General features: G+C 41.6%; 2 protein-coding genes across 2 annotated transcripts in view; both read right to left on the reverse strand.

Moving 5' to 3' along the window:
• LOC137094826 (potassium-transporting ATPase alpha chain 1) overlaps positions 1-13,063 on the reverse strand; it is a 34,943-nt gene extending 21,880 nt beyond the window's left edge. Inside the window, exons 1-6 of the mRNA XM_067460704.1 lie at positions 13,052-13,063; positions 7,353-7,487; positions 4,422-4,481; positions 3,489-3,692; positions 2,416-2,529; positions 727-861 (exon numbers count right to left, since the gene is read on the reverse strand). Of these exons, the coding sequence (XP_067316805.1) occupies positions 727-861; positions 2,416-2,529; positions 3,489-3,692; positions 4,422-4,481; positions 7,353-7,487; positions 13,052-13,063 (660 nt within the window). The remainder of the gene's footprint in view (positions 1-726; positions 862-2,415; positions 2,530-3,488; positions 3,693-4,421; positions 4,482-7,352; positions 7,488-13,051) is intronic.
• Positions 13,064-21,599: 8,536 nt separating this feature from the next.
• Positions 21,600-23,998, reverse strand: LOC132781381 (transmembrane protein 91-like). The gene is made up of 2 exons (XM_060785600.2): positions 23,599-23,998; positions 21,600-21,917 (listed from the first exon to the last, which is right to left on the reverse strand). Exons 1-2 carry the CDS (start codon positions 23,950-23,952, stop codon positions 21,720-21,722), a joined length of 552 nt encoding a protein of 183 aa, XP_060641583.2. The 5' UTR covers positions 23,953-23,998; the 3' UTR covers positions 21,600-21,719.

Consider the following 23,998-nt stretch of genomic DNA (forward strand, 5'->3'; position numbering starts at 1 on the left):
CTTCTCTCATGTCCCTGCATAGGAAGCTGGAGCTGACAGACGGGAGGTCACCCCACTCCCCAAATTTGAGTTGAATATTATATAACAATATAGAATGATATGATATACATAGACAGAGAGCTTGCTATACAGTTGTCTATCACATAATTTTATATTCATTATATGAATATAGTGCGTAAGTGTGTTCACTGCTGGGTCTGTGAACCATAATAAATGTTGTTTATGTTGTTATCGTAGCCATTGTGAACAGTTAGCTGGGAATGTATTTGTGATGCAGATGTAAATATTGATAATATGTGGATAGCTAGCTTTTTTGTATACCAAGTAACTTAGTTTTTTTTAATGTCAGGAGAGACTCAAGAGACTGCAAGTCACTTCTGGTGTGAGAGAATTGGCTGTCTGCAAGGACATTGCCAGGAGACGCCTGGATGTTTTACCATCATGTGGGAGGCTTCTCTCATGTCTCTGGATGAGAAGCTGAAGCTGACAGATGGGAGTTCACCCTGCTTCCTGGATTTGGTCTGCAGTTTTGCCGGCACAAGTGTTTAACCCATTGTGCCACAGGGGGCTTCTAGTAACTAAGTGACATAAATTGCTTTCCTAAAGAATCTCTTCTCTCCTTTCACAAAATGTTCTCCCTGCAGAGGGCAATGGCAGCACATTTTCTCACACTATGATGTAATGAGTATCATGAACATCGGTTTTCCCCATGCAGGACTTGGTTACCTTGCACCCTTGGGCAGTGATGATCCTGATGTCTGCTGGCACCCGGTCTCCCCCTTTGATCTCCACCAGGTCACCTACTACTAGCTGATTGGCATTGATCTGGAACTTGTCCCCATCTCGAATCACTGTGGCTTGCTGTGGTTGGAAGAAAGAAGAAAAATAATGGGGGACAGACTGTCACTTGGGGTTTGGCACTAAAGGTGTTTTCTTCATGTCTCCATCCAAAGCAATATTGTCTGCTTTGACTGGCAACACTTAAAACCAAGGTTTCAATCTGGGAATTGTTCTGCATGACAAAACAGTGTGTTTAGCTACAAAATAGGGAAGGGATCCAACATAATTGTGTTGCTTTTCTTATTCCTGGTCTCATTACAAAGCAACAGAAGACTCTAGAGCAGGGGTCCTCAAACCTTTTAAGCAGATGTTCCAGTTCACAGGGCACATCGGTGGGGCCCGGACTATAGTTTGAGAAAAATGTAAATGAATTCCTACGCACACTGCACATATCTTATTTGTAATGCAAAAAAATATGAAAGAACAATACAATATTTCAAATGAAGACCAATTTTAACCAACATAAACATCAGTATTTCAATGGGATGTGTGGGCCTGCTTTTGGCTGATGAGATAGTCAAACTAGTTAAGATAGTTTGTTGTTGTTGTTCTTGTCTGTCTTCAATTCATTTCAGACTTAGGATGACCCTAAGTCTAAAGCAGTATTTCCCAACCTTTCTTTTTGAACAGGGACCACTTTGACCAGGGACTACTCTCCAACATTAGTACCAAAAGGGTTACGAATCGGTTTTTGGTCAACTTTAGATTTGGTTTGGTTATTTGAGGTGCTGATTCAGAAAGTTGCATCGGATAGACCACACCAGCTCTAGTTTCTGATACAGAATATATGCCATCCAGTAGTCGGCATCTGCTCGCCCGCATAAAACCATATTTAATTATCTAGAGTTGATGTGGTAGTAATCTCCATGGGTAGTCTTTCCTTCTAACATCCCTGTTGCCTCGGCACTATAAGAGGGTTTTGCGAGACCAGTTGTTCTCGTTGCTGCATGGTTTCAAGGCAACAGTGCAGTAATGATGAGACCACAGACCATATTTTTGTTCTTGTGGACCACTGGTTGGAAATTACTGCACTATAGGATGCTTGCCCACAAAAAACCATGTTTAATAAGCCTCGGCACTATAAGTGTATAAGAGGGTTTCATGAGACCAATTGCTCTCATTGCAACTGTGTAGTAACGGTGAAGCCATGGACCATATTTTAGTTCTTGTAGACCACTGGTGGTCCACAGACCACAGGTTGGGAACCACTGGTCTAAAAGTTAAGGCAAGGGCCATGTAAATGGCCTTGGAGGGCCATATCCAGCCCATCGACCTTATTTTGTGGACTTCTGCTCTAGAGCAAAAACCACAATCCCACTTCCCAGGATATCTTTTCTCAGACCTTTGGAATTGGGGAGTGCAACATGAGCACCCAGTGTGAAAAGATTCAGTAGATGTTTCTACAACTGGTTCTAGTATTCAAAAACTTTTTGAAATTTAACATTATGTTCAGACTGCACTACTTTACAACAAGTATTATAGCTGAATCCACTCTTGCTGTCCCTACCCACCCATTTCTTAACACTATCTTTCATTCATTTGCCAGTGTGCGAGTACTCGGGGTTTTGTCTTTACCTGTGGCACTAGATTCTTGAAGCTTGCAATGATGTTGGTGCTTTTGAATTCTTGGTAATACCCAAAGCAGCCAGTCACAACCACCACAGCAATGAGGGCAATTGCCAGGTAGAGCTACATAAATCGGCAAAGATGGACAAAGAAGCAAAAAGTTACTGTCAGTCTATCATTTTTTCATACTGCACCAGCTAGGTCCTTTCACTGCCTATCTGCAAATATCATTTTTGGAGTATGTGAATCATTTTGTGCTGTTGGGAAAACCCAAGCTGGCTTTCATGCCAGATTGGTATAGCACCAGACACGAGTGCCTTGGTAAAGGGAAGAGGAGCCTCCGGTGGGGCAGTGGGTTAAATCACTGAGCTGCTGAACTTGCCAACTGAAAAGTCAGTGGTTCGAATCTGGCCACATGACCTTGGAGATGTCTGTGGACAACGCCGGCTCTTCAGCTTAGAAATGGAGATGAGCACTACCCTCCAGAGTCAGACACAACTAGACTTAATGTAAAGGGGAAACCTTAACCTTTACCTTAAAGGGAGGGGGAGGCAGTTGTGGTAGAGATCGGTTTAGGGTTCTGAGCCTCCTGGCAGACTACACATCATTTGATTTATGACTTCCAGCAGTGGATAGTAGTCAATTACTGTTTTGATTTTGGCCTCCTACTTGCCCACACCCCTCACCAGTTTTGTCCTTTTTATTGTTGTCAGTAGCAAAGTATTGTCTCCAAGGACTAGAGCTTTGCCATGAGTTTTTTTGGTGATCATAGATAAATGACATGTTTGTATTAAAAGTACAAAATCTACCCACAAAGCGAAATATTACATTGATAAAAATATTAATTTAATAACCACCTTAAGGCAACTTAAAAAATAGAGATCTGCCATGAGTGAAACTTGGCAACCTTGGACCTGTCACTGCCCTCCATGCCTGGTTAACTTCATGGAGGTACTGTTATGTAAAACTGGTGAAAGAGATCAGCTGACGGATAGGACATAAATGCTACTAATTGTAAGGTTGATAAGGTGGATCCCTTGCCACTGTTTTTGCTTCTTTCATGGTCCTCTTCTGGTACTTACATTGTCTGCACTAGTAAGATCCCCTTGCCCGCATTGGATGCCAAAGGCAATGAGGCAGATAGCAGCTGCCACCCACATGAGGCATTGTAGCCCTCCAGCCAGCTGACGGGCAAACTTCACATACTCCGGAGTACCCTTGGGGGGCTTCAGCTCATTGGGACCATCACGAAGAAAGATCTCCCCGGCTACTGTGCTGTTCAAGCCCTGGAAACAAAGAAAAATGCAGACAGGACCATCAGAAAATCCTCTTCTAAAATGCTCCTCTTTGGGGCCTTCCAGACAGACCCTATATCCCAGGATCCGATCCCAGGTTTTCTGCTTTGAAGTGGCTTATATGAGTCCCCACTGCCAGATAATCTGGGATAAACAGAAAATTTGGGATCAGATCCTGGGATATAGGACCTGTCTGGAGGGGTCCTTTGTGAGCAGCAAAACATGGACCATAGGTTGCATGTGAGTCCTCCTTTGCTTTGATTCCTATCTCATCAAAGCTCTGTTTAATAGTCAGAATAAGCTGGAAACTTTAGTGTTTACATTTTCCCTCTATCACAAAGTCCATGTTATCGGTTCATCAAAAGGATGAAGTTATTTTTAAGAAATTGGAAGTGAGGGCCTGGTTTTCAGGTTTGGACATCTCTCAAACAGATATTTGGTAGCAGGATTGCAGCCCACCATGAGCCCTGTAGATGTCTCTGATACCATTGAAACTCCCCAACCTATTCAATGGAGAAATTATTGAACATATAAATGCACAGAAAAGTATGTATGGGTTTTTTCCAGGGATGAAAAGAATTTGCATGGATCTGGGACAAAACTAGCATATTATTAAATTGTGCTGGCCCATACAATAAAATGTGATTTTTAAATTTCTCCATTCCTAATAATAAATGTGGACAACCCCATCATTTGAACCCTTTTAAATGAGGGCATCACCTTCGTGACACTGGTTCGATACTTCAGCTCCAAGTCCTCCACAGACAATTCGTGATCATCCTAAAAAAAGCAGAATAGGCACAAGATGAAAAGATTCAATGGTTGTGTATTACTACATGTTTCTGTAAAATCAATGGATTTGTAATGGCACAGGTAAAAGAACATAGGGTGCAACTACATAGCAGAATTCATGCAGTTCGACACCACTTTGTTGGAAATAGCAACCTTCCAAGCCTTCATTATTTGTTTGTTTGTTTGTTGATGTATATATTTGCTAACCTGTATTGTATGTATATATTGATTTGCTAGTTTGACAGGGGCTACAGACATGTGATTGTACTGAGCATGTTCAGACTCAAGACTCCATTTTGTTATCAGTATGCTTTTGGACTTTAATGAAAGTGATGAGGAGATATTGGAAAAATGGATATTTATTGATTGATTGATGCATAAAAATCATATGTACTTTAAATGTATAGGAAAATCTAGTTCCCTCTGTGTAGCTGACAGGCAAGCAAGCGGCTTGTCTCCAAAAGGGGCTGAAGAGGAAGGGGGGCATGCATTCCAGAAGAGAGATAAGACACAGGCTGGTACATCTAGGCTCTAAGTAAGAAGCCTCTTGACAAGTCAGAGGGCTCCTTTGATGGATGACTGTAAGCACAGCCAAGAGGGAGGAGGGACACAGACATGCTTGCTCTCCAGCTAGACACACAGACATGCTTTTTGCATGTTGGAGGTTGGAACCTGATATTCTTATGATGCCAGGATGACGTAGGGATGATGATGATTGTATGAAGACGTATGTTCTTTGTTTCATTCCGATTGGAGACTATAAAAGGCCAGTCCACACCTTGATCGGGGCTCTGGTGGTTTTGGGAGTTGACTCCACACCAGAGTCGCCAGCTGGAAATAAACCCGTACCTTTTCTGATCTCCAGAAAGGATGTCTCTTGGTAAATATCTCTCCTTTCCTCAAAACCTATTTCCCTGCCATTTCAAAAGCAGGCATGTTTTTGGTCTTCAATAGAAGTAGATGTCATTTGGACTTATGCAGGAACAGTTTACTATATGTTTGATTTGAGAAGCAGTGAGTACAGTTATACGATTTGGACTTTTATAAGATGTATATGTAAAGACTTTGGACTATGGACTATGGATTAAGAATGATGCCCTGTGATCTCAACACAGAGAAACAACATCCAATCTATAACTGAACTCTAACAAGAAATATGCCTATATGCTGAATTAATACAAGATATTTATGAGAAAACAAGATATGTTTTTTTGTGCTAAACCTCCAGGCCGGAGTTTTAGCACAGCTGGTAAATTATCAGCAGTTATAAGATCTATCAACCAAAAGGTTGCAAGTTTGAACCCCCAGGTTAGCATGAGCTGCCAACAGTCAGACTAGCTCATTGTTTACCTAAGCAATTCGAAAACAGCTTTAGCTGTGATTAGAAATATTAGGGACCGCTTAAAAAGCGGGGGAGGTGTTTTACGACGCATAAAGAAAAAAGATCAGAATATGCTGGGCGACCAAAAGAAAGGAGGAAGTCCTGATGGCTCTTCATCATAGAGGATAGAGCAAGAGCACCCCCCGGACTTAAGCCCAACTTTCCATGGCACCTCCTTCTGTTCTGTGTATAGTCTATACAAAGTGGCATTGAATGTTTGCCGTGTGTATGTACTGTGACCTGCCCTGAGTCTCCTTCGGGGTGAGAAGGGTGGAAAATAAATAAAGTGTTATTATTATTATTATTATTATTATTATTATTATTATTATTATTTGTCTCTGGGTACATATTTTAAATTGAGAGGTTTCAAGGGAGAGTATATGTTTTGGGCAACTGCAATTTCAATTTCAACTTCAAAGAAACATTTTCAAAACTCTGCTAGCTAAGTATATGTTTTTTTGTGCGCAGTGGCATGTCTTTGTCCCTGGCAGTTCAAAGACAATGTTTATTAGTTTAACAACTGATTTACCTGTGTGCCAAAACATGAAAGCATGTTAACATCACTTTTTCAGAGGGTTGACTTCTAACAAGGTCATGCATTTCAAAAAGGTTATGAATGCCATTTTTCCAAAACACTTTAACTGCCATGGTTCAATACTATGGAATCCTAAAAGTTGTAGTTTGATGGAAGAGAAGACTAAAGACTTTGGAAAACTACAACTCCCATGATTCCACAGCATTGAGCCATGGCAGTTAAAGTGGTGTTGAGTTGCATTAATACTACAGTATAGAAGCACCCATAGTTTAAGAGATATGCAATTTAAACAGTCGAAGAACAATTAGGGGCTATTGTGAAAAGGCATGTTTTTCTGTTCCTGATGATGTTTACTGGGTGCAAACAGCACTGATTGCCTAGTATTTGTGATATCAGGAAGTCAACTCTCCATTTCTTTTTAAGCCTACATTCCCTTACAATGGATTTAAAACACTAAGCAATTAGGCTTCTGTTAAATATTTAATCAGATAAGTATATAGCATGCTCAAAAAGATTTTTTTTTCATGTCAGGAGTGACTTCGAAACTGCATGTTGCTTCTGGTGTGAGGTAATTGGCTGTCTGCAAGGATGTTGCCCAGGGGGCACCCAGATGTTTTACCATCCCCTGGGAGGCTTCTCTCATGTTCCTGCATGAGAAGCTGGAGCTGACAGACTGGAGCTCATCCGCTCCCTGGATTCGAATTGCCGACCTTTCAGTCAGCAGTCCTGCTGGCACAAGGGTTTAACCCATTGCGGCACCGGGGGCTGAATAATTTAGAAAATTTAGACAACCTGCTTGGTGAATGGTGGAAGAGATTATGAAGTAATACACAAATATATAAATAAATAAAATATCCTGGAAATGAAAGTGAGAGGATTCCATTCCCTCAATCATGTTACACCCTTGAAAGTGTCTCAGAACAATTGTTAGCCAGCAACTCACCACAACCATCTCTTTCTTCATATTTTCCAGCTTCTCCTTCTTCTTTGCTCCTTTGGTCTTCTTCGACTTGATTTTCACATCCATCTCCCCACCGGAGTGCTTCTCCATTTCCACCGAGTACATATCATACTTGTCCTGAAACAGGAAAACAAACCCCAAGGAATTTGCATGATTATTTCTTTATTTTAAGACATTTTTTCTTCCAGCAATGTGTGATCTGCGACATAGAATAAACATAAACATGATAACCTTTGTTACTGAGCCAACAATGTGATGCGGTGGCTAAAAACGCCAATGGGATTTTGGCCTGCATACATAGGAGTCTAGTGTCTAGATCCAGGGAAGTCATGCTACCCTCTATTTTGCCTTCGTTAGACCACATCTAGAATATTGTGTCCAATTCTGGGTACCACAATTAAAGAGAGATGTTGACAGGCTGGAATGTGTCCAGAAGAGTGACCCAAATGATCAAGGGTCTGGAGAACAAGCCCTATGAGGAGTGGCTTAGAGAGCTGGGTGTGTTTAGGCTTCATAAGAGAAGGCTGAGAGGAGATATGATGAGGGGAAGTCATAGGGAGGAGGGAGCAAGCTTGTTTTCTGCTGCCCTGGAGACTAGGACTTGGAACAATGGCTTCAAACTACAAGAAAGGAGATTCTTGAACATTAGGAAGAACTTCCTGACTGTGAGAGCTGTTCAACAGTGGAACTCTCTGCCCTGGAGTGTGGTAGAGGCTCCTTCTTTGGAGGCTTTTAAGTAGAGGCTGGATGGCTTTGAATACAAATTTCCTGCTTCTTGGCAGGGGGTTGGACTGGATGGCCCATGAGGACTCTTCCAACACTATGATTCTATGGTATTTCATGTAAATATAAAATATTTATGACCATTTTCAAGGAAGAAGAAAATATGAAGAGCCAAAATGAACTCTATGGAGATAAAAGTAATGCTTGTTTATGTTTACCACATCACATGAATACAACTAGATGGATTAGCACAGTGGGGTCCTGGGGTCCCCAGATGTTTTTGGCCTACAACTCCCAGAAATACAAAATCCACTTTCATGGGAATCCTGACTGGGCAAATGCCTAGATTCCTAATAAATAACTGGATGGATTTGTATTAAAAATGAGGTTTTGTTTTGGACAACAACATTGCCCACATGTTGAGAGCCTACATTCCCAGAAACGGATGGCTTTGGAAGCTGGCATTTGATGAGTGAGGCAATGGCTTTTGACCACACGGACGGATGTGGATGAATAGTGATTTTTATGCTAACGACTTGGCTTTATATAATTATATGATAGTACTTTAATGTGTTTATATTAGTGTATTATTGATGTGATGTTTTTAAACTATTGTGTATGAACCCCCTTGTTGTAAACTGACCTGAGTCCCTCGTTGAGATGAGAAGACTGGTATATAAAAGTTCTAAATAAATAAATAAAATAAATAAATGATAAAGACCCTAAACCAGATACAGATGAACTTCCAAATGACAAAGTGACTCCACAGTTCACTAGTCTAAAGAGAAAGAATAGGCAATCAAGCTTGTTTTCATGGTGCATCAATCAGAGGAACATCTGATTGATGCACCAGTGTAGTGGAGGCTCCTTCTTTGGAGACTTTTAGACAGATGCTAGATGGCCATCTGTCGGGGGTGCTTAGAATGCAATTTTGCTGCTTCTTGGCAGGGGGTTGGACTGGATGGCCCATGAGGTCTCTTCCAACTCCATGATTCTATGTTTCTATGATTCTATGATCTGCTGAAGGTCACTTTACCTTCCAAGGTAGAAAGGGCTCTTGGAACTATTTTTAATGTATTTTAACTGTTTTAATTGTATTTTATGTTTTTGGTGTTGATTGTAAACCGCCCTGAGTTGCCTGTGGGCTGAGAAGGGCGGTATATAAATATAGTAAATAAATAAACTGTAGAAGACAAAGGCCAAGTTGTTTTGGTGTGTTACAATAGTGGTAGCTCTTTCCTCAAGCTCATACAATCATAGTGAGGAACAGCAGGCAACATCTGCTAGCTTGAAGCAATCATTTCTATGGCACCTTATTTCTTTCATGTTGCTGTTCCCGCAGTCTTTCCCTTTTAAAGTATACATACCACCATACTATATGTACTTTAAAAATGACTCCAAAACTTAGGCTGACTTATGCCCAGGTCAGTGCAATTGTCTTCTGACCTTATCCATATAATGCTCACTTGAAAAAAAAATGCTCATGTTGGCAGTAGCTTTTTGGTGCTTTTCTGCCATTGTTTTTTTTTTTTATGTCAAGAATGGCTTGAGAAATTGCAAGTCGCTTCTGGTGTGAGAGAACTGGCCATCTGCAAGGATGTTGCCCAGGTGGTGCCCAGATATTTTACCATCCTATGGGAGGTTTCTCTCATGTCCCCACATGAGAAGATGGAGCTGACAGACAGGAGCTCACCTTGCTCCCCGGATTCGAACCCCAAACCTTTTTGTCAGCAGTCCTGCAGACGCAAGTGTTTAACCCATTGAACCACCAGAAACTCGTGCCATGGTGAAGATAGCAAAAGGGGCCAGTGTGCTTTCACTTGTTTACTCATGAGTAAGCCACTCTTGCACTTAGTCTGCCCCAGGAGAAAGACACAACAAAGTAACAGAAATATTACCTATCTAGCATTATACCAAGCCTTGAATCACTGGATAGGAAAATGACAGTGGCAGTAACTATTTCTGGCCCCTTAAGGCAGGGCTGGTGCTTTCTCCTCTGCAGATTGACCCTCAACTTATTCACAACTCATATCAAAATCCATAATTTTGGCTCCCAGACATGCCCTCAACTTATGTATGAGATTGACTTATACATGATGATACAAAAATAATTAGATAGGTTGCAGGGTACCAAGACCAAAAGAGATTCCCTGGCAAGTGATCAAACAAGAAAAACCTTCATAAGATATGACTCAAAACAACCAATCAAATCGATAAGTCAGGAATAGATATATCAAATTATTTTAGGTTCTGTTCCATTATCTGTGTGGAGGCCACAAGGGGGTGTTAGAGAGAGAAGGATAGTCCACTTTATGGGGTGGAGGGTGAAGGAGCAAAACCATTTCCCCCAGTTTTCCTGTTATTTCCCCCACCCATGTCACCATTGTAGAAATAACCCTTGTTTATGATACAAAAAGGGGGAAGGGGGGAATAACCAGCAAAAATGAGGAAAATGGGGGGATTTGAAAGAGGAAAAATGGTTTTCCTCTTTGAAATCCCCCCATAAAGGACTATCTTTCTTTCTCTAGCACCTCCTAGTGGCCTCAACCTGGATAATGGAACAGTATCAGCGCTCCATGCAGTCATGCTGGCCACATGACCTAAGAGGCGTCTACGAACAGCACCGGCTCTTCAGCTTAGAAACAGAGATAAGTATCACCCCCCAGAGTTGGACACAACTAATGTCAAGGGGAAGCCTTTACCTTTTACCCTATTTTAAAATAGAATGCACATATTAATAAAAATGCCAATGTGCTATACTGATGATTGGACTAAGAGTCTATGAGACCTTGGTTTAAATTCCTACTTGGCCATCAAAACCTGCTGGGTGACCTTGGACAAGACACAATCTCTCAGCATTAGAGGGCAACAATGGTACACTTCCCATGAAAAAATCTTGCAAAGACAACCCCATGATGGATTCGCCTTAGGGTTGTCATAAGTCGGCATTAAAGGGGAAGGCACTCAACAACAATTTCCAATGAATCAAATAAATCCTTATACAAGCAAGTGGCTTTTTAAAAGATTAACTTGATTGGGTGTTGTAGGTTTTTCGGGCTGTATGGCTATGTTCCAGAAGCATTCTCTCCTGACATTTCACCTGCTTTTGACAACTTTTTCAGATTGCATCACTAGGAATCTCCATGCTGGTTAGGAGGATTTTGAAAGCTGGTGCCTGGAAAAATATATTTTGAAAACTCTGACAGAACACCATATAAATTCCACCTTACAGCACATAGTTTAGTTTAAAGAACAGATATTCCTTATCTCCTCTTTCTTTATGGTTACTGTTGTCATTTGGAAGCTTAATGATGTCTTCTTAAAAATTATTAATGTGTCTGACTTCAGGAGATATTAACAGCAGGATTTTTTTTTATTGTGTCAGAAGCAACTTGAAAAATTGCAAATTGCTTCTGGTGAGAGAGAATTGGCCATTTGCAAGGACATTATCCAGAGGACACCCAGATGTTTTACCATCCTGTGGGAGGCTTCTCTCATGTCCCCGCATGGGCAGCTAGAGCTGACAGACAGGAACTCACACCATCATGTGGATTTGAACCGCTGAGCTTCAGGTCAGCAGTTCAGCCAGCACAAGGGTTTAACCCATTGTACCACCGCAGCTCCCACCAACAGCAGGACAAAAATATACTAAATAAATACTGCATATATTCGAGTATAAGCCTAGCCTTTCAACCTTTTTTAGGCTGAAAAAAACCTCCTTAGCTTATACTCGGGTGAGGGTTCTGGCGGGAAGACATAGGCCTAAAATAAGGGCTTCTTTCAGCCCCACGCCTTACTGCCAGGACCCTCAACTCTCCACACACCACCCAGCTCTCCTTCCTCACCTCCTCTCGCACAACACACACCTTCCTCCCCTCCTCTATCAGTGCAGCATGCACTTTTCTCTCCTTCTCTTTTGGCTCCAGTCTTTTCCACTTTTCCTTATACATACACACATTATTTTCCTCAAAATGTATAGTTCAAATAAACTATGGTGATTATTGGAAGGATACGTAAGCACATTTACATTGAAGAAGGTTAGAATAATGATTTAATCAGAGTTGGAAAGTCTTTATCTTAAATTACAGTTTTATGTAAATATTCAAAAACATTTAACCTACTGATACCTCAATTAGTGTAATTTTATTGACATCTATTTTTATTTTGAAATTTAACAGTAGCTGCTGCATTTCCCATCCTTGGCTTATACTCGAGTCAATATGTTTTCCCAGTTTTTTTGTGGTAAAATTAGCTGCCTTGTCTTATAGTCGGGTCAGCTTATACTCGATTATATACAGTAATAGAAAACTTTCTCTGTCTATCCATAAAAGCTTCTGCTGTTTACACTAGAGATGTGAGCCACCTTTAACAGAAGTATGTGTATCATGAAACTATTAAACATGGGTAGATCTGAATATCTATTCCCGATCTCTTTGATGGTTTTCTCACATCAGACCCAATTTAACTCCTCACAAACTGTTCAATATGTTATTCTATTCCCTTACTAGACAAGACTACAATATTATTTTTTTTGCTAACTAAACAGAACAACACAACAATCCCAGGGATCCGGCTAGCCCTTCTGTCTTCAAAATAAATAGGAGTGCTGAAGGAAAGCAATCAAAATATTCATAACTAGAGTGAAAGAGACAAAGTTGAAGACGCCATTGTGGGATAGTGGATTGATACTGGGAAAACAATATAACAACAGTCCCTGCTCAACCTCAGAAACCCACTGGGTGACTTTGGGCTTTGAAGGCAATTGGAAAAGGGTTCTAAACAAATCTTGCAAAGACTATCCGATGATATATTCACCTTAGGGACTCCACAAATCAGAAATTACTTGAAGGCACATGGTAACAGATACTACCTTACAGAACATGTCCGAGCAGTGATGGAAAAAAGCCCAAACCTCCCTTTTCACTGGGATACATAGATGCAAAAAGAAAGACCCTTACCGCCTTCCCCATCTTGTTTTCTTGGTCCTGATCCTTTTTGAGGCCAAGAAGAGAGACCCAAATGGGTCTTGCGTATTTGAGGCTTTGTAAATGCTACACAGTACAGCAAGCTAAAAGGTGACCCTTCCTAGATGTCCTCCTTTTATAAATTCCCAGAGGTGCTACTTTCTCCCAGGAATGAGGGGTGGTTCTAAGTGCCACCGAGCTGGGTCCTCTTACGTGCTTTTTGTAGTCAGATACCAGGAGGTGACAGGCCTGCAAAGAAGGAAACAAACAGCCAGTGAAAAGAAAAAAAAAACCCCTCACCTTGAAATGCTCCTTCTTTGTTATCTCACCCTGGAGCAAACTCACCCAGATACTCAAGCTAAAGACCTTGAGGAACCCTTAGTATAAAAGGACACAGAGGAGGCCATTCACAGAACTTGGAAAGTAGTATGCACAATTATTTAATAGGAAGACATTGAAAAGACAACTATATTTAAGGATGCTTGCCCATGTTGCTGTGGAGCACATGGAGACACTGCCATGCTTGCAGGGAGAGATGAAGAGGCATGCGCAGGTTCGGTTGTAGAGCATTGTATTCCAAAAGTGTTACCCAGAATCAGGATGATGGCCAGCTTCTGTTAATGCACTACTTCTGATGCATGGATGTTTGGGAAGGATTGAAGAGCCAAAATGGCAACCGAGAAGAAGCAATGTTGAGGAAGGATCGTTGCATAGCGTTAAAAATGACGCTGAACAGAAGAAGCCTATGGCTGAATCAGATTATATGTTCACTTTTCAATAGGTCTGCAGAGAATACAGATTCCTTTGTGTGTTTTTATTATTATTATTGTTATTATTATTGTTATTATTATTATTTTACTGACACAAAACCACAGTATGTCACAGCAAATGAGATCTATATGCTGGATTTTGTATCAAAAAAGTCAAACACTTCCCAAGCATCTTGGACTGTGTGATGTATCTCTGAATGATGCGCGCAGATCCAAGTAAGGTGGCCTTTTGCAGCTGACAGATCGTGATTTTGTCAATGTTTATTGTTTCCAAATGTTGGCTGAGATCTTTTGGCACGGCACCCAGTGTGCCAATGACCACTGGGACCACCTGCACTGGTTTATGCCAGAGCCTTTGCAGTTTGATTTTGAGATCTTGATATTATTATTATTATTAGGAAGACGCCTGTGCGTGAGTTTTTTTTTTAATGTGTGGAGGTCGGTGCATAGCCGATCAACACACTGTCTTCACAAAGGGAGGTCCCAATCAGTGGCATGGTTAACACGGCAGTGACTTTTCAATCTGTTGCAGCCTTTTTCCGCCTTCACAGCCGTTGTAACATGTATTATGCTATCCTCCACCTGATCCACCATTGAGGTCTTCAGATCTTCAGATTGTGCTTGGTCTGGAACCTCCCCTGTGGCCCCTCCTGGGAGTGCATGACTCCGGTGGTTACGCCTGCATGTTCATTGGCACATGCAAACCCCCTCACCACGACAAGGTGGCAATCCATCATGTTTATTAGGCATGGATCTAGAAGGTGCTGGCACATCATTTCTAAAGTGTTTTTAATGTTTTGGAGGTGTAATTTTTGGAACTCTAACAGGACTAATGAAGTTTCATAATTACTTCATTAATGGCAATTGTGCATGCACAATAAGGAAAACATCACTGTCAGTGGGGAAATTTCAGGGGCTTCTATCACCCTCATTTTTAAAGCTATTAGGATGAAACTTGCTACAGTGGTAGAACACATTTACCACTCTTTGTCCATCAAGTTTCATAACATTTTGCTTATCCACGGATTTGTGGCAAATTTTCAAAGATTTTATAAACTACTTGAATTTTATATACAGTACACAAGATAACCAGGGCATCAATTCCCAGAAGTTTCAGAAAATTTCACACATCTACAGATTTCTGGAGATTTTTAAAAGTTTAGATCAAAACAGTTTATCCTCCCAAAAGTGACCACAGCAATCCCCTTGAATGTCCGTCTGCCTTATGACACACAACCACAGAACTTTAACTTAGCACAGATTTATACTATTACTTTAGTCCTCTTTGCAGATTCAATATTTTCATGTATTAGTGACTCTAAATAGCTGGCTGGCTGCCCCCCACAGTGTCTTTCTTACAGCAATGGTCCAAAGTAAAAGGAAGAATTTTGAAAGTCCTTTATATTCTCTTGGCTTTGCCAAAGTTCCTTAATGCTTGCTTCCTTTAATCCTCCTTTCAGATTCAATAATTTTAATTATTATTATTATTATTATTATTATTATTATTATTATTATTATTATTCTAACTCTAGACCACAGCAGCTGCAGTGCCAGCTATCATTTGGGTCCTTCAACCCTCATTTGGGTCTTCAGCAGAACTGCATTCTGGGAAATGTAGTTTACGGCAGGGCCTTTTGCATTACCTGCCATTGGGGGGCCTCGTTTTCCAAAACTATATTTAAAATGGTTGTGTTCTCAGTCTCCATTAAGTTTAGTTTCGCCCACAGCATTTTCCTCATGGTGATAATCGGGCAAAACTCCAATGTAAAATAATTGTTTTTTAAGCACTTTATGTTCTCTTGGCTTAACCAAAGTTGTGTGAATTTTAACTGCGTTGCAGCTAGTTACAAAGGTATCTAAACTTAAGAATCAAAACAATGAGAAGGTTCAGTTTCTTAATGTTGGGCACGTACCACATGTGCGCATCAGAAGTTGCATTGATAGTACAAAATATACGATTTACTTCTGAGTAACGAACACTTCCGATTCATTTGCACGCCTCTAGTGTTTATGGTGAATGAATAATGTTTATTCCCTTAATTGATTTAACAGAATATCACTGTGAGCTTGTCTACACCCAGACACAAAAACCAAAGTGGCCCAGAAGTTGCTCCTGGTTGTCTTCATGTTGTCCGTGGACTTTTAAAATCAATTTTCAATGGACACAAGCTTTCTTCATATTCATCCCACATATTCCATAATGTTTTTTGTCATAAACATACATGTGCCTCAATTTTGTCACAAAAATCAAGGAAGGTTGGACTGAAAGAGAGTGCACAGATTAAGGAACAGCAGGGTCTTTCTGGCCCTTCTAAGTTGCAGTTCTGTATGCTAATCACCAATCAGCACTGATTTGCCATTGCTTCCCTTTCTTACTAGGACCTTGAGGGAACCTTGAACTAAAATGGTCCTGCATAGCGTTTGTAGCTGCTTCTAGCGTTGCCTATGGCATGGAACCATGAATTCCTTGCAAATGTATACCTTTCTCCAGGCTTATCAACTGTTGACCTTATACAAAGGTAGGTGAGATAGGGAGGCAGAAGGAGTAACACTTTCTGGGACCATTTACATACAGCAAAAAAGACAAACATGCTGCTAATTTGCCTTCTTGGATGTCAGTCAGAATGTTTCACCCGCCCAGTAGAATTCTATCGCAGTTGAACATTTTGGAGCAATGCCAGAGAGCTGAAAACAACCTTGGAGATAGGATAATTTCACCATAGATTTGAAGAATAGCAAAATGCCGCATTGACTGACGCACATGAGGCCATTGTATGCACATGAACAGAGAGATGGACGCATGGGTATACACGGACATTTGTCAACCCCAACGTATTCTAACGTAACAAAGGCATACAAGGAAATTTATGACATTAAATGTGCAATCAACGACTTGGATAAGACCATCCAACCTCCTTGCCCTTCACACTTGAGAAACACAACTGCTTTAAAATGCAGAATATATTTGTATTTTATATGTGTTTATGCTGTAATGTGGCATTAAATCATTGTTAATTTGGAAGCCGCTCTGAGTCCCCTTCGGGATTGAGATAGAACGGGATAAAATACAGTAAATAATAAAAAATAAAACACGCTTTGCCATATTTGATTGTGAAATGTTGGTGCAGATGTATTGTCGAAGGCTTTCATGGCTGGAATCACTGGGTTGTTGTAGGTTTTTCAGGCTGCATGGCCATGTTCTAGAAGCATTCTCTCCTGACATTTCACCTGCATCTATGCAGGCATCTCACAACCTCTGAGGATGCCTGCCATAGATGCAGGCAAAACGTCAGGAGAGAATGCTTCTAGAACATGGCTATACAGCCCGAAAAACCTACAACAACCTGTTGGTGCAGATGTTCTTGTTTTGGGTCAATGGAGCTGATGGGAAGTGATACAGCGCAGGGAATGTTTTTGTATCATAATGTGTGGTGCCGGGATTACCTGTGCAAACAGATCACTATTAGCATGTCTTCAAGTTGTTTCTAATCTATGGTGATCCTATGACCTTTTTGGGCAAGATTTGACATTGTGGTCCTCTGAGGCTGAGAGTGTATGACTTGACTAGGGTTACTCAGGCCCCTTCCACACAGTTATATAAAACCCCACATTTTCTGCTTTGAACTAAAATGTATGGCAGTGTGGACTCTGATAACCCAGTATTTTATTTATTGTATCAGGAGCAAACCAAACAGTTGTACTGTGTTTAAAAACAAAAAACAAAACAAAAAACTCACAAAGTTTGCAAACTTGGCATACTATTGAATGTCCTTTGACCAGTAGCTGGCCACTTGGAGTGCCTCTGGTGTTGCTATAAGACAGTCCTCCACTGTGCATGTGGTAGGGCTCAAGTTGCATTGTAATAGGTAGTCTGTGGTTTGCTCTTCTCCACACTGGCATGTTGTAGATTCTACTTTGTAGCCCCATTTCTTAAGGTTGGCTCTGCATCTCGTGGTGCCAGAGTGCAGTCTGTTCAGTGCCTTTCAAGTTGCCCAGTCTTCTGTGTGCCCAGGAGGGAGTCTCTCATTTGGTATCGGCCATTGAGCGATGTTCTGGGTTTTTGCCTGCCACTTTTGGACTCTTGCCTGCTGAGGTGTTCCAGGAAGTGTTTCTATAGATCTTAGAAAACTATTTGATTTAAGGCATTGACGTGCTGCCTGATATCTGAACAGGGGATGGGCCGGAGATGTCACTGCCTTGGTCCTTTCAGTATTGACTGCTACTTCCCGGTGGATGTCAGATGGTGCAATACCGGCTAAACGGTATAATTTCTCCAGTGGTGTAGGATGCAGACACCCCGTAATAATGCGACATGTCCAGAAGCGACCAGATAACACAGTTCAAACCAGTATTGTGGGATTTTCTGCCTTGATATTCTGGATTATATGGCTGTGTGGAAGGGCCCTGAGTCTCTTATTGTTAGGTCCAATTGGAGATGTTTGCTGGCAACTTAGTTCAGTTCTGCACAATTACAAACTTAAGCTGGCATTGCTTGCAAGAGGAAATGTCTGTGTGCACAGCAAACATACGCAAACCACTTACAAGAGGACAAAAGTTTAATAAAGTGAAGTAAAGTAAGACTAAGAGTTTGGTTTACATGACTCAACATGCATTGTATACATGACCTTGACATATGGGAACATGTATATGTTAGGACATTCCATCACCTTCATGGGTAGATCTACACTGACCCACAATATCTTGAAAAGGTGGCTTTGGGGGATTAGATTTGCATGCTGGATAGGGGGTTTGGGAAAATGTTATCTAAACATGCAAAGTATCCAAATTGTGAAAGACCCGTGTGGCTATTAGTACTATGAGACAGAGGTGTTGCAAACATGAATTTGTTTTCAACTCTGAAATATGGGTGAGAATGGCCAGAAAACCAAGAAAGATGAAGCAGAAAAGCAAGTGATCAGAAGAGGGAGCAAAAGACAAAGGTCAAGAGAAACTGGTATAGATTCATGCGCTCGCGCAGGCCAGCAACGGACACTCACGAGCTAACTCACTGACCGTTAGGTAACCCCGCCCCTTTCTCTCCACTCCATAAATAGCCCAACCGCGGGGCTACCGGCCAGTTCTTCCGCCGCAAAAGCAGCTCGAACTCCTGGGCATGACCAAAGAGTGGGGAGGACGGGCGGGATGTGTGAATACACAGGCTACCACTCGGGAAACTATGTTTACAGGTAAGCAACCCATATTTTCCCCGCGTGGTATGCCTGTGATTCACACCAATTCATTCATGTTGTTTAACATCTACATGAAGCCGCTGGGCGAGATCATCCGGAGTTTCGGGGTGCGGTGTCATCTGTACGCAGATGATGTCCAACTCTGTCACTCCTTCCCACCTGCTACTAAGGAGGCTGTCGAGGTCCTGAACCGGTGCTTGGCCGCTGTGACGGTCTGGATGGGGGCGAACAAATTGAAATTGAATCCAGACAAGAAAGAGGTACTCCTGGTCAGTCGCAGGGCCGAACAGGGTATAGGGTTACAGCCTGTGTTAGATGGGGTCGCACTCCCCCTGAAGACACAGGTTCGCAGTTTGGGTGTGATCCTGGACTCATCGCTGAGCCTGGATCCCCAGGTTTCGGCGGTGACCAGAGGAGCATTCGCACAGTTAAGACTCGTGCGCCAACTGCGACCGTACCTTGGGAAGTCTGACTTGGCCACGGTAGTCCACGCTCTGGTTACATCCCGCCTTGACTACTGCAACGCTCTCTACGTGGGGTTGCCTTTGAAGACGGCCCGGAAGCTCCAACTAGTCCAACGGGCGGCAGCCATGGTATTAACAGGAGCAGGGCGCAGGGAGCATACAACTCCTCTGCTGTACCAGCTCCACTGGCTACCAATTAGCTACCGGACCCAATTCAAAGTGCTGGCTTTGGCCTTTAAAGCCCTAAACGGTTCTGGCCCTACATATCTATCCGAACGTATCTTGGCCTATCAGCCCACCAGGACCCTAAGATCTTCGGGAGAGGCCCTTCTCTCCATCCCGCCTGCTTCACAGGTGCGGCTCGCGGGAACGAGAGACAGGGCCTTTTCTGTGGTGGCCCCGCGGCTTTGGAATGCCCTCCCTATAGAGATAAGATCAGCCACCTCGCTGATGGCATTTCGGAAAAAACTGAAAACATGGATGTTTGAGCAAGCATTCGGCTAATCCGATGCGATGAAGTTTTTGGATCAAGGACTGGCAATCACAGACAACGAAATTGGATTATGATTTTAACTAAGAGATGCATTGGTCTGTATTGGTGGCCCAATACTGTGTATTGTATATGTATGTGTTTTATATTTTTAATCTGTATTATTGTTGTTTTTAAATGTTGTAAACCGCAATGAGTCGCCGTTTTAGGCTGAGATATTAGCGGTATACAAGTGTACTAAATAAATAAAATAAATAAATAAATAAGGAGCTCCTGCCAACTGAAAGGTTAGTAGTTCGAATCTGGGGAGCTCCCATCTGTCAGCTCCAGCTTCTCATGCAGGGACATGAGAGACATCTCCCATGGGAAGGTAAAACATTTGGCTGTCCCCTGGGCAACGTCCTTGCAGACCGCCAATTCTCTCACACCAGAAGCGACTTGCAATTTCTCAGATTGCTCTTGACACAAAAAAAAATCAAGAAAAAGAGAAGGAAGATGCACTTGGAAGGAGATGACCTACACTGATTTTACGTGCTTGTTCACTAAAATTAAACGGAATGAATCATGATGATATTATTGCATTAGTTAGATCAACCGATAGATCCCTGCCCGCCATTTTATTTTTTGTTAGGGATATTTGTATGCAGAATCATACTTTATGTTTATCACATTGCTAAGAGAACTCTCAGATCTTTTGTAAATGTAAAGCTTTGTTGTTGATCATTAAGAAAAGGTGGTTGACATCTTCTGTGTCATTGGAGGGATGAATTTACTCTGGGCTTGAACTTAAAGGAGTTATGTCGTGTGCTGAATTTAAACAGCATAAAAGGAGTTATGTAGTGTGCTGAAGTTGAACAGAGCCAACAATATGATGCTTTGGCTAAAAAAGCCAATGGGATTTTGGCCTTCGTAAATAGGAATCTAGTGTTTTGATCCAGGAAAGTCATGCTCCCCTCTATTCTGCCTTGGTCAGACCACACCTGGAATCACACGGTGTTTAATTCCGGGGAGATGTTGACAAGTTGACAATGTGTCCAGAGGAGGGCAACTAAAATTATCAAGACGATGGAGAACAAGCCCTATGAGGAGAGGCTTAAAGAGCTTGGCATGTTTAGTCTGTAGAAGAGAAGGCTGAGAGGAGGCATGATGAGGGCCATGTATAAATATGTGAGGGGAAGTCATAGGGAGGAGGGAGAAAGCTTGCTTTCTGTTGCCCTGGAGACTAGGATGCAAAACAATGGCTTCAAACTACAGGAAAGGAGATTCCACCTGAACTTTAGGAGGAACTTCCTGTCTGTGAGAGCTGTTCAGCAGTGGAACTCTCTGCCCCGAAATGTGGTGGAGGTTCCTTCTTTGTAGGCTTTTAAACAGAGGCTGGATGGCCATCTGTCGAGGGTGCTTTGAATGACATTTTCCTGCTTCTTGGCATGGGTTGGACTGGATGGCCCAGGAGGCCTCTTCCAACTCTATGATTCTATGAATTTGTTTCGGGAATAGGATCCAGGGCCTTAAATTGTTCTTTCAAAGCTTCAACAAAAGCCCAGAGTATAATATAATCACATAATGGATATATAAGCCACCAGAAATATCAAACCTATATGTACAGAAATCACGTGGTGTGCATTGAAAACTGTGCCAGCCCCATAATATGTGCCTTAAACAATACGACATCAAAACAGTCATTCTGTCATTTGAGAATCACAGGACAGTGAAGGGTCTTTGAGGATTTAAGCCTCACACAATGCATCTTCAGGGATTATTTGTTGATAGATTGGCCAGATCTTGGTCTCTTGTCTCATCGTGTTTCCTAGAAATGATGGTCAGTTTGGTGATATACAAAGTCCAGATCAGAAGCCCGAACCCAAATGCTATATGGGCCATTATGCGCGACAGTCTAGAATATTTCTGAGCAACCGTGGCATTTCCATCGTGGTTGGCTTCTTGTGTCTGAAGAGAAAGGAAAAGAGAGTTTGAAAAATCGCAGTTAAGAGTTTATTGCAAGAATTCTCCCATCCATGTGCTTTGACATCTATTGGAGACAGAGTAATTGACCCTGGCTTATTCCATTCATTAACTAATTGTTTCCAACCTTATCATATAATTTGTTAAATTCCTGTATTTTATAAACTTTCATTGTTCATCATTTTTTGTAAATAGTTTTGACATTTTGCTGCCAACATCCCACACTATCACCCCCCTCAGGTCAAAGTATATACTGAGTTGTAACAGAAATTCCAAGTACCTCTAGTAAGGAGTAAAAACCACATATTAAGAAATTAATAGGTAAAGGTTTCGCCTTGAAATTAAGTCTAGCCATATGCAAATTTGGGAGGTGGCACTCATATCAATTTCTAAGCTGAAGAACTGGTGTTGTCCGTATACCCTTCCAAGGTCATGTGGCCAGCATGACTGCATGGAGCACTGTTACTTTCCCACTGAAGTGGTATCTATTGATCTACTCACATTTGCATGTTTTTGGACTTCTTGGTTGGCAGAAGCTGGGGCTAACAATGGGAGCTCACCCCGTTTGTGGATTCAAACTGCTGACCTTCCGATCAGCAAGTTCTGCAACTTAGTGGTTTAATCTGCTGCACCACCGCAGCCTCTAAGTACCTAGTAACCTGTTCTAAAACAGTGTTTTAGGTCAGTTGATTCATCTGCCTTAGAGAAAGGCTAGAACTGTTCGTGTGTGAGTAATTTAGATCATTTTATAACTACCAGGGAGCCCCCGGTGGCACAGTGGGTTAAACCGCTGAGCTGCTGACCGAAAAGTCACAGGTTCAAATCCGGGGAGCCCCAGCTTCTGCCAACTGAGTAGTTTGAAAACATGCAAACCACTCCGGCGGGAAGATAATGGCGCTCCATGCAGTCATGCCGGCCACATGACCTTGGAGGTGTCTACGGACAATATCGGCTCTTCGGCTTACAAAAAGAGATGACTACCCACCCCCAGAGTTGGACAATAATAGAGTGAAATAATAAATGTAATAATAATAAATAGAGAAAAATAATAAATGTAGTAATAATTATAATAATAATAATAGAGTAAAATAATGTAAATTTAATAATAATGATAATAATAATAATAAACAGAGAAAAATAATAAATGTAATAATAATAATAATAATAATAACAACAACAGAGTAAAATAATGACTCAAGTATAAGCCTAAAAACAGGGCTGAAAAACTCAGCTTATACTCGAGTATATATGGTAGGTTATGGGATTTCAGCATTTATGTATTTTGGTATCCACAGAGGATCTTGGGACCAAACCCCAAAGCATATCAAAATATTATACTGGCTGGCTATGTATGCCCTACGGGCAGCTTGTTTAGAATAAATACTGATCTCAACTATTCTCCACCTCATGTTTTATCTTTTTCTTCTTTATTGTTTCTCCATTACAGTACAGGGAACTGTGTTTCAGTTGGGAGGTGTTTGATCTGTGAAGGGGATGCTGACTTAACCAAATCATAAAATGTGTCTGTTTCCACCCACCTGGTTTAGTCTTTGCTAACATATTAAAAAAACAAAACAGTTGCTAAGAGGGACACTGAAAAAGTTAAGATGCACTTCTACTAGAACATTAATACATAACTTTCAGTCTTATACATATATCAGCTTACCTTTAGTGCATAAATTAAGGCAACAATACCAAGGGGAAGGAAACAGCACATCAGGGTAAAGATGGAGTAGACCACATTATCTGGCTCTTTGGTAGGCTGGACAGGTGTGATGAAGATGGCCTGCTGAGACTGGAACTCTGGTCCTTGGCTGAGTTGGGGATCAGGTGGCCCACAAGAAGATTGGTATGATGGAGGTGTAGGGGGTGGAGGTGCCCCATAGCTCATGGGTGGTGGTGGTCGAAGAGGAAGCTTTAGTGAGTCAGACTCCTGGTGGAAATGTTTTTCTGAGTGAGAGCTTGGATGGTCTGTAACAGAAGCAGTGCCTTTCATCTCCTCATAGTTATGGTTGCTCATTCTGAAGGTCTGGTCTTCTCTCCCTTTTCCAGTTCTTTAAGGATGA

This window comes from Anolis sagrei, chromosome X (genome assembly GCF_037176765.1).
Source record: "Anolis sagrei isolate rAnoSag1 chromosome X, rAnoSag1.mat, whole genome shotgun sequence".
NCBI lineage: Eukaryota > Metazoa > Chordata > Lepidosauria > Squamata > Dactyloidae > Anolis > Anolis sagrei.

Excerpts from the sequence above, each read along its gene's own strand:
- LOC132781381 (XM_060785600.2), bottom strand. The coding sequence starts at position 23,952 with ATGAGCAACCATAACTATGAGGAGATGAAAGGCACTGCTTCTGTTACA. Across the intron at positions 21,918-23,598 it reads CCTTAATTTATGCACTAAAG|ACACAAGAAGCCAACCACGA; the intron begins GTAAGCTGATAT and ends CTTTCTCTTCAG.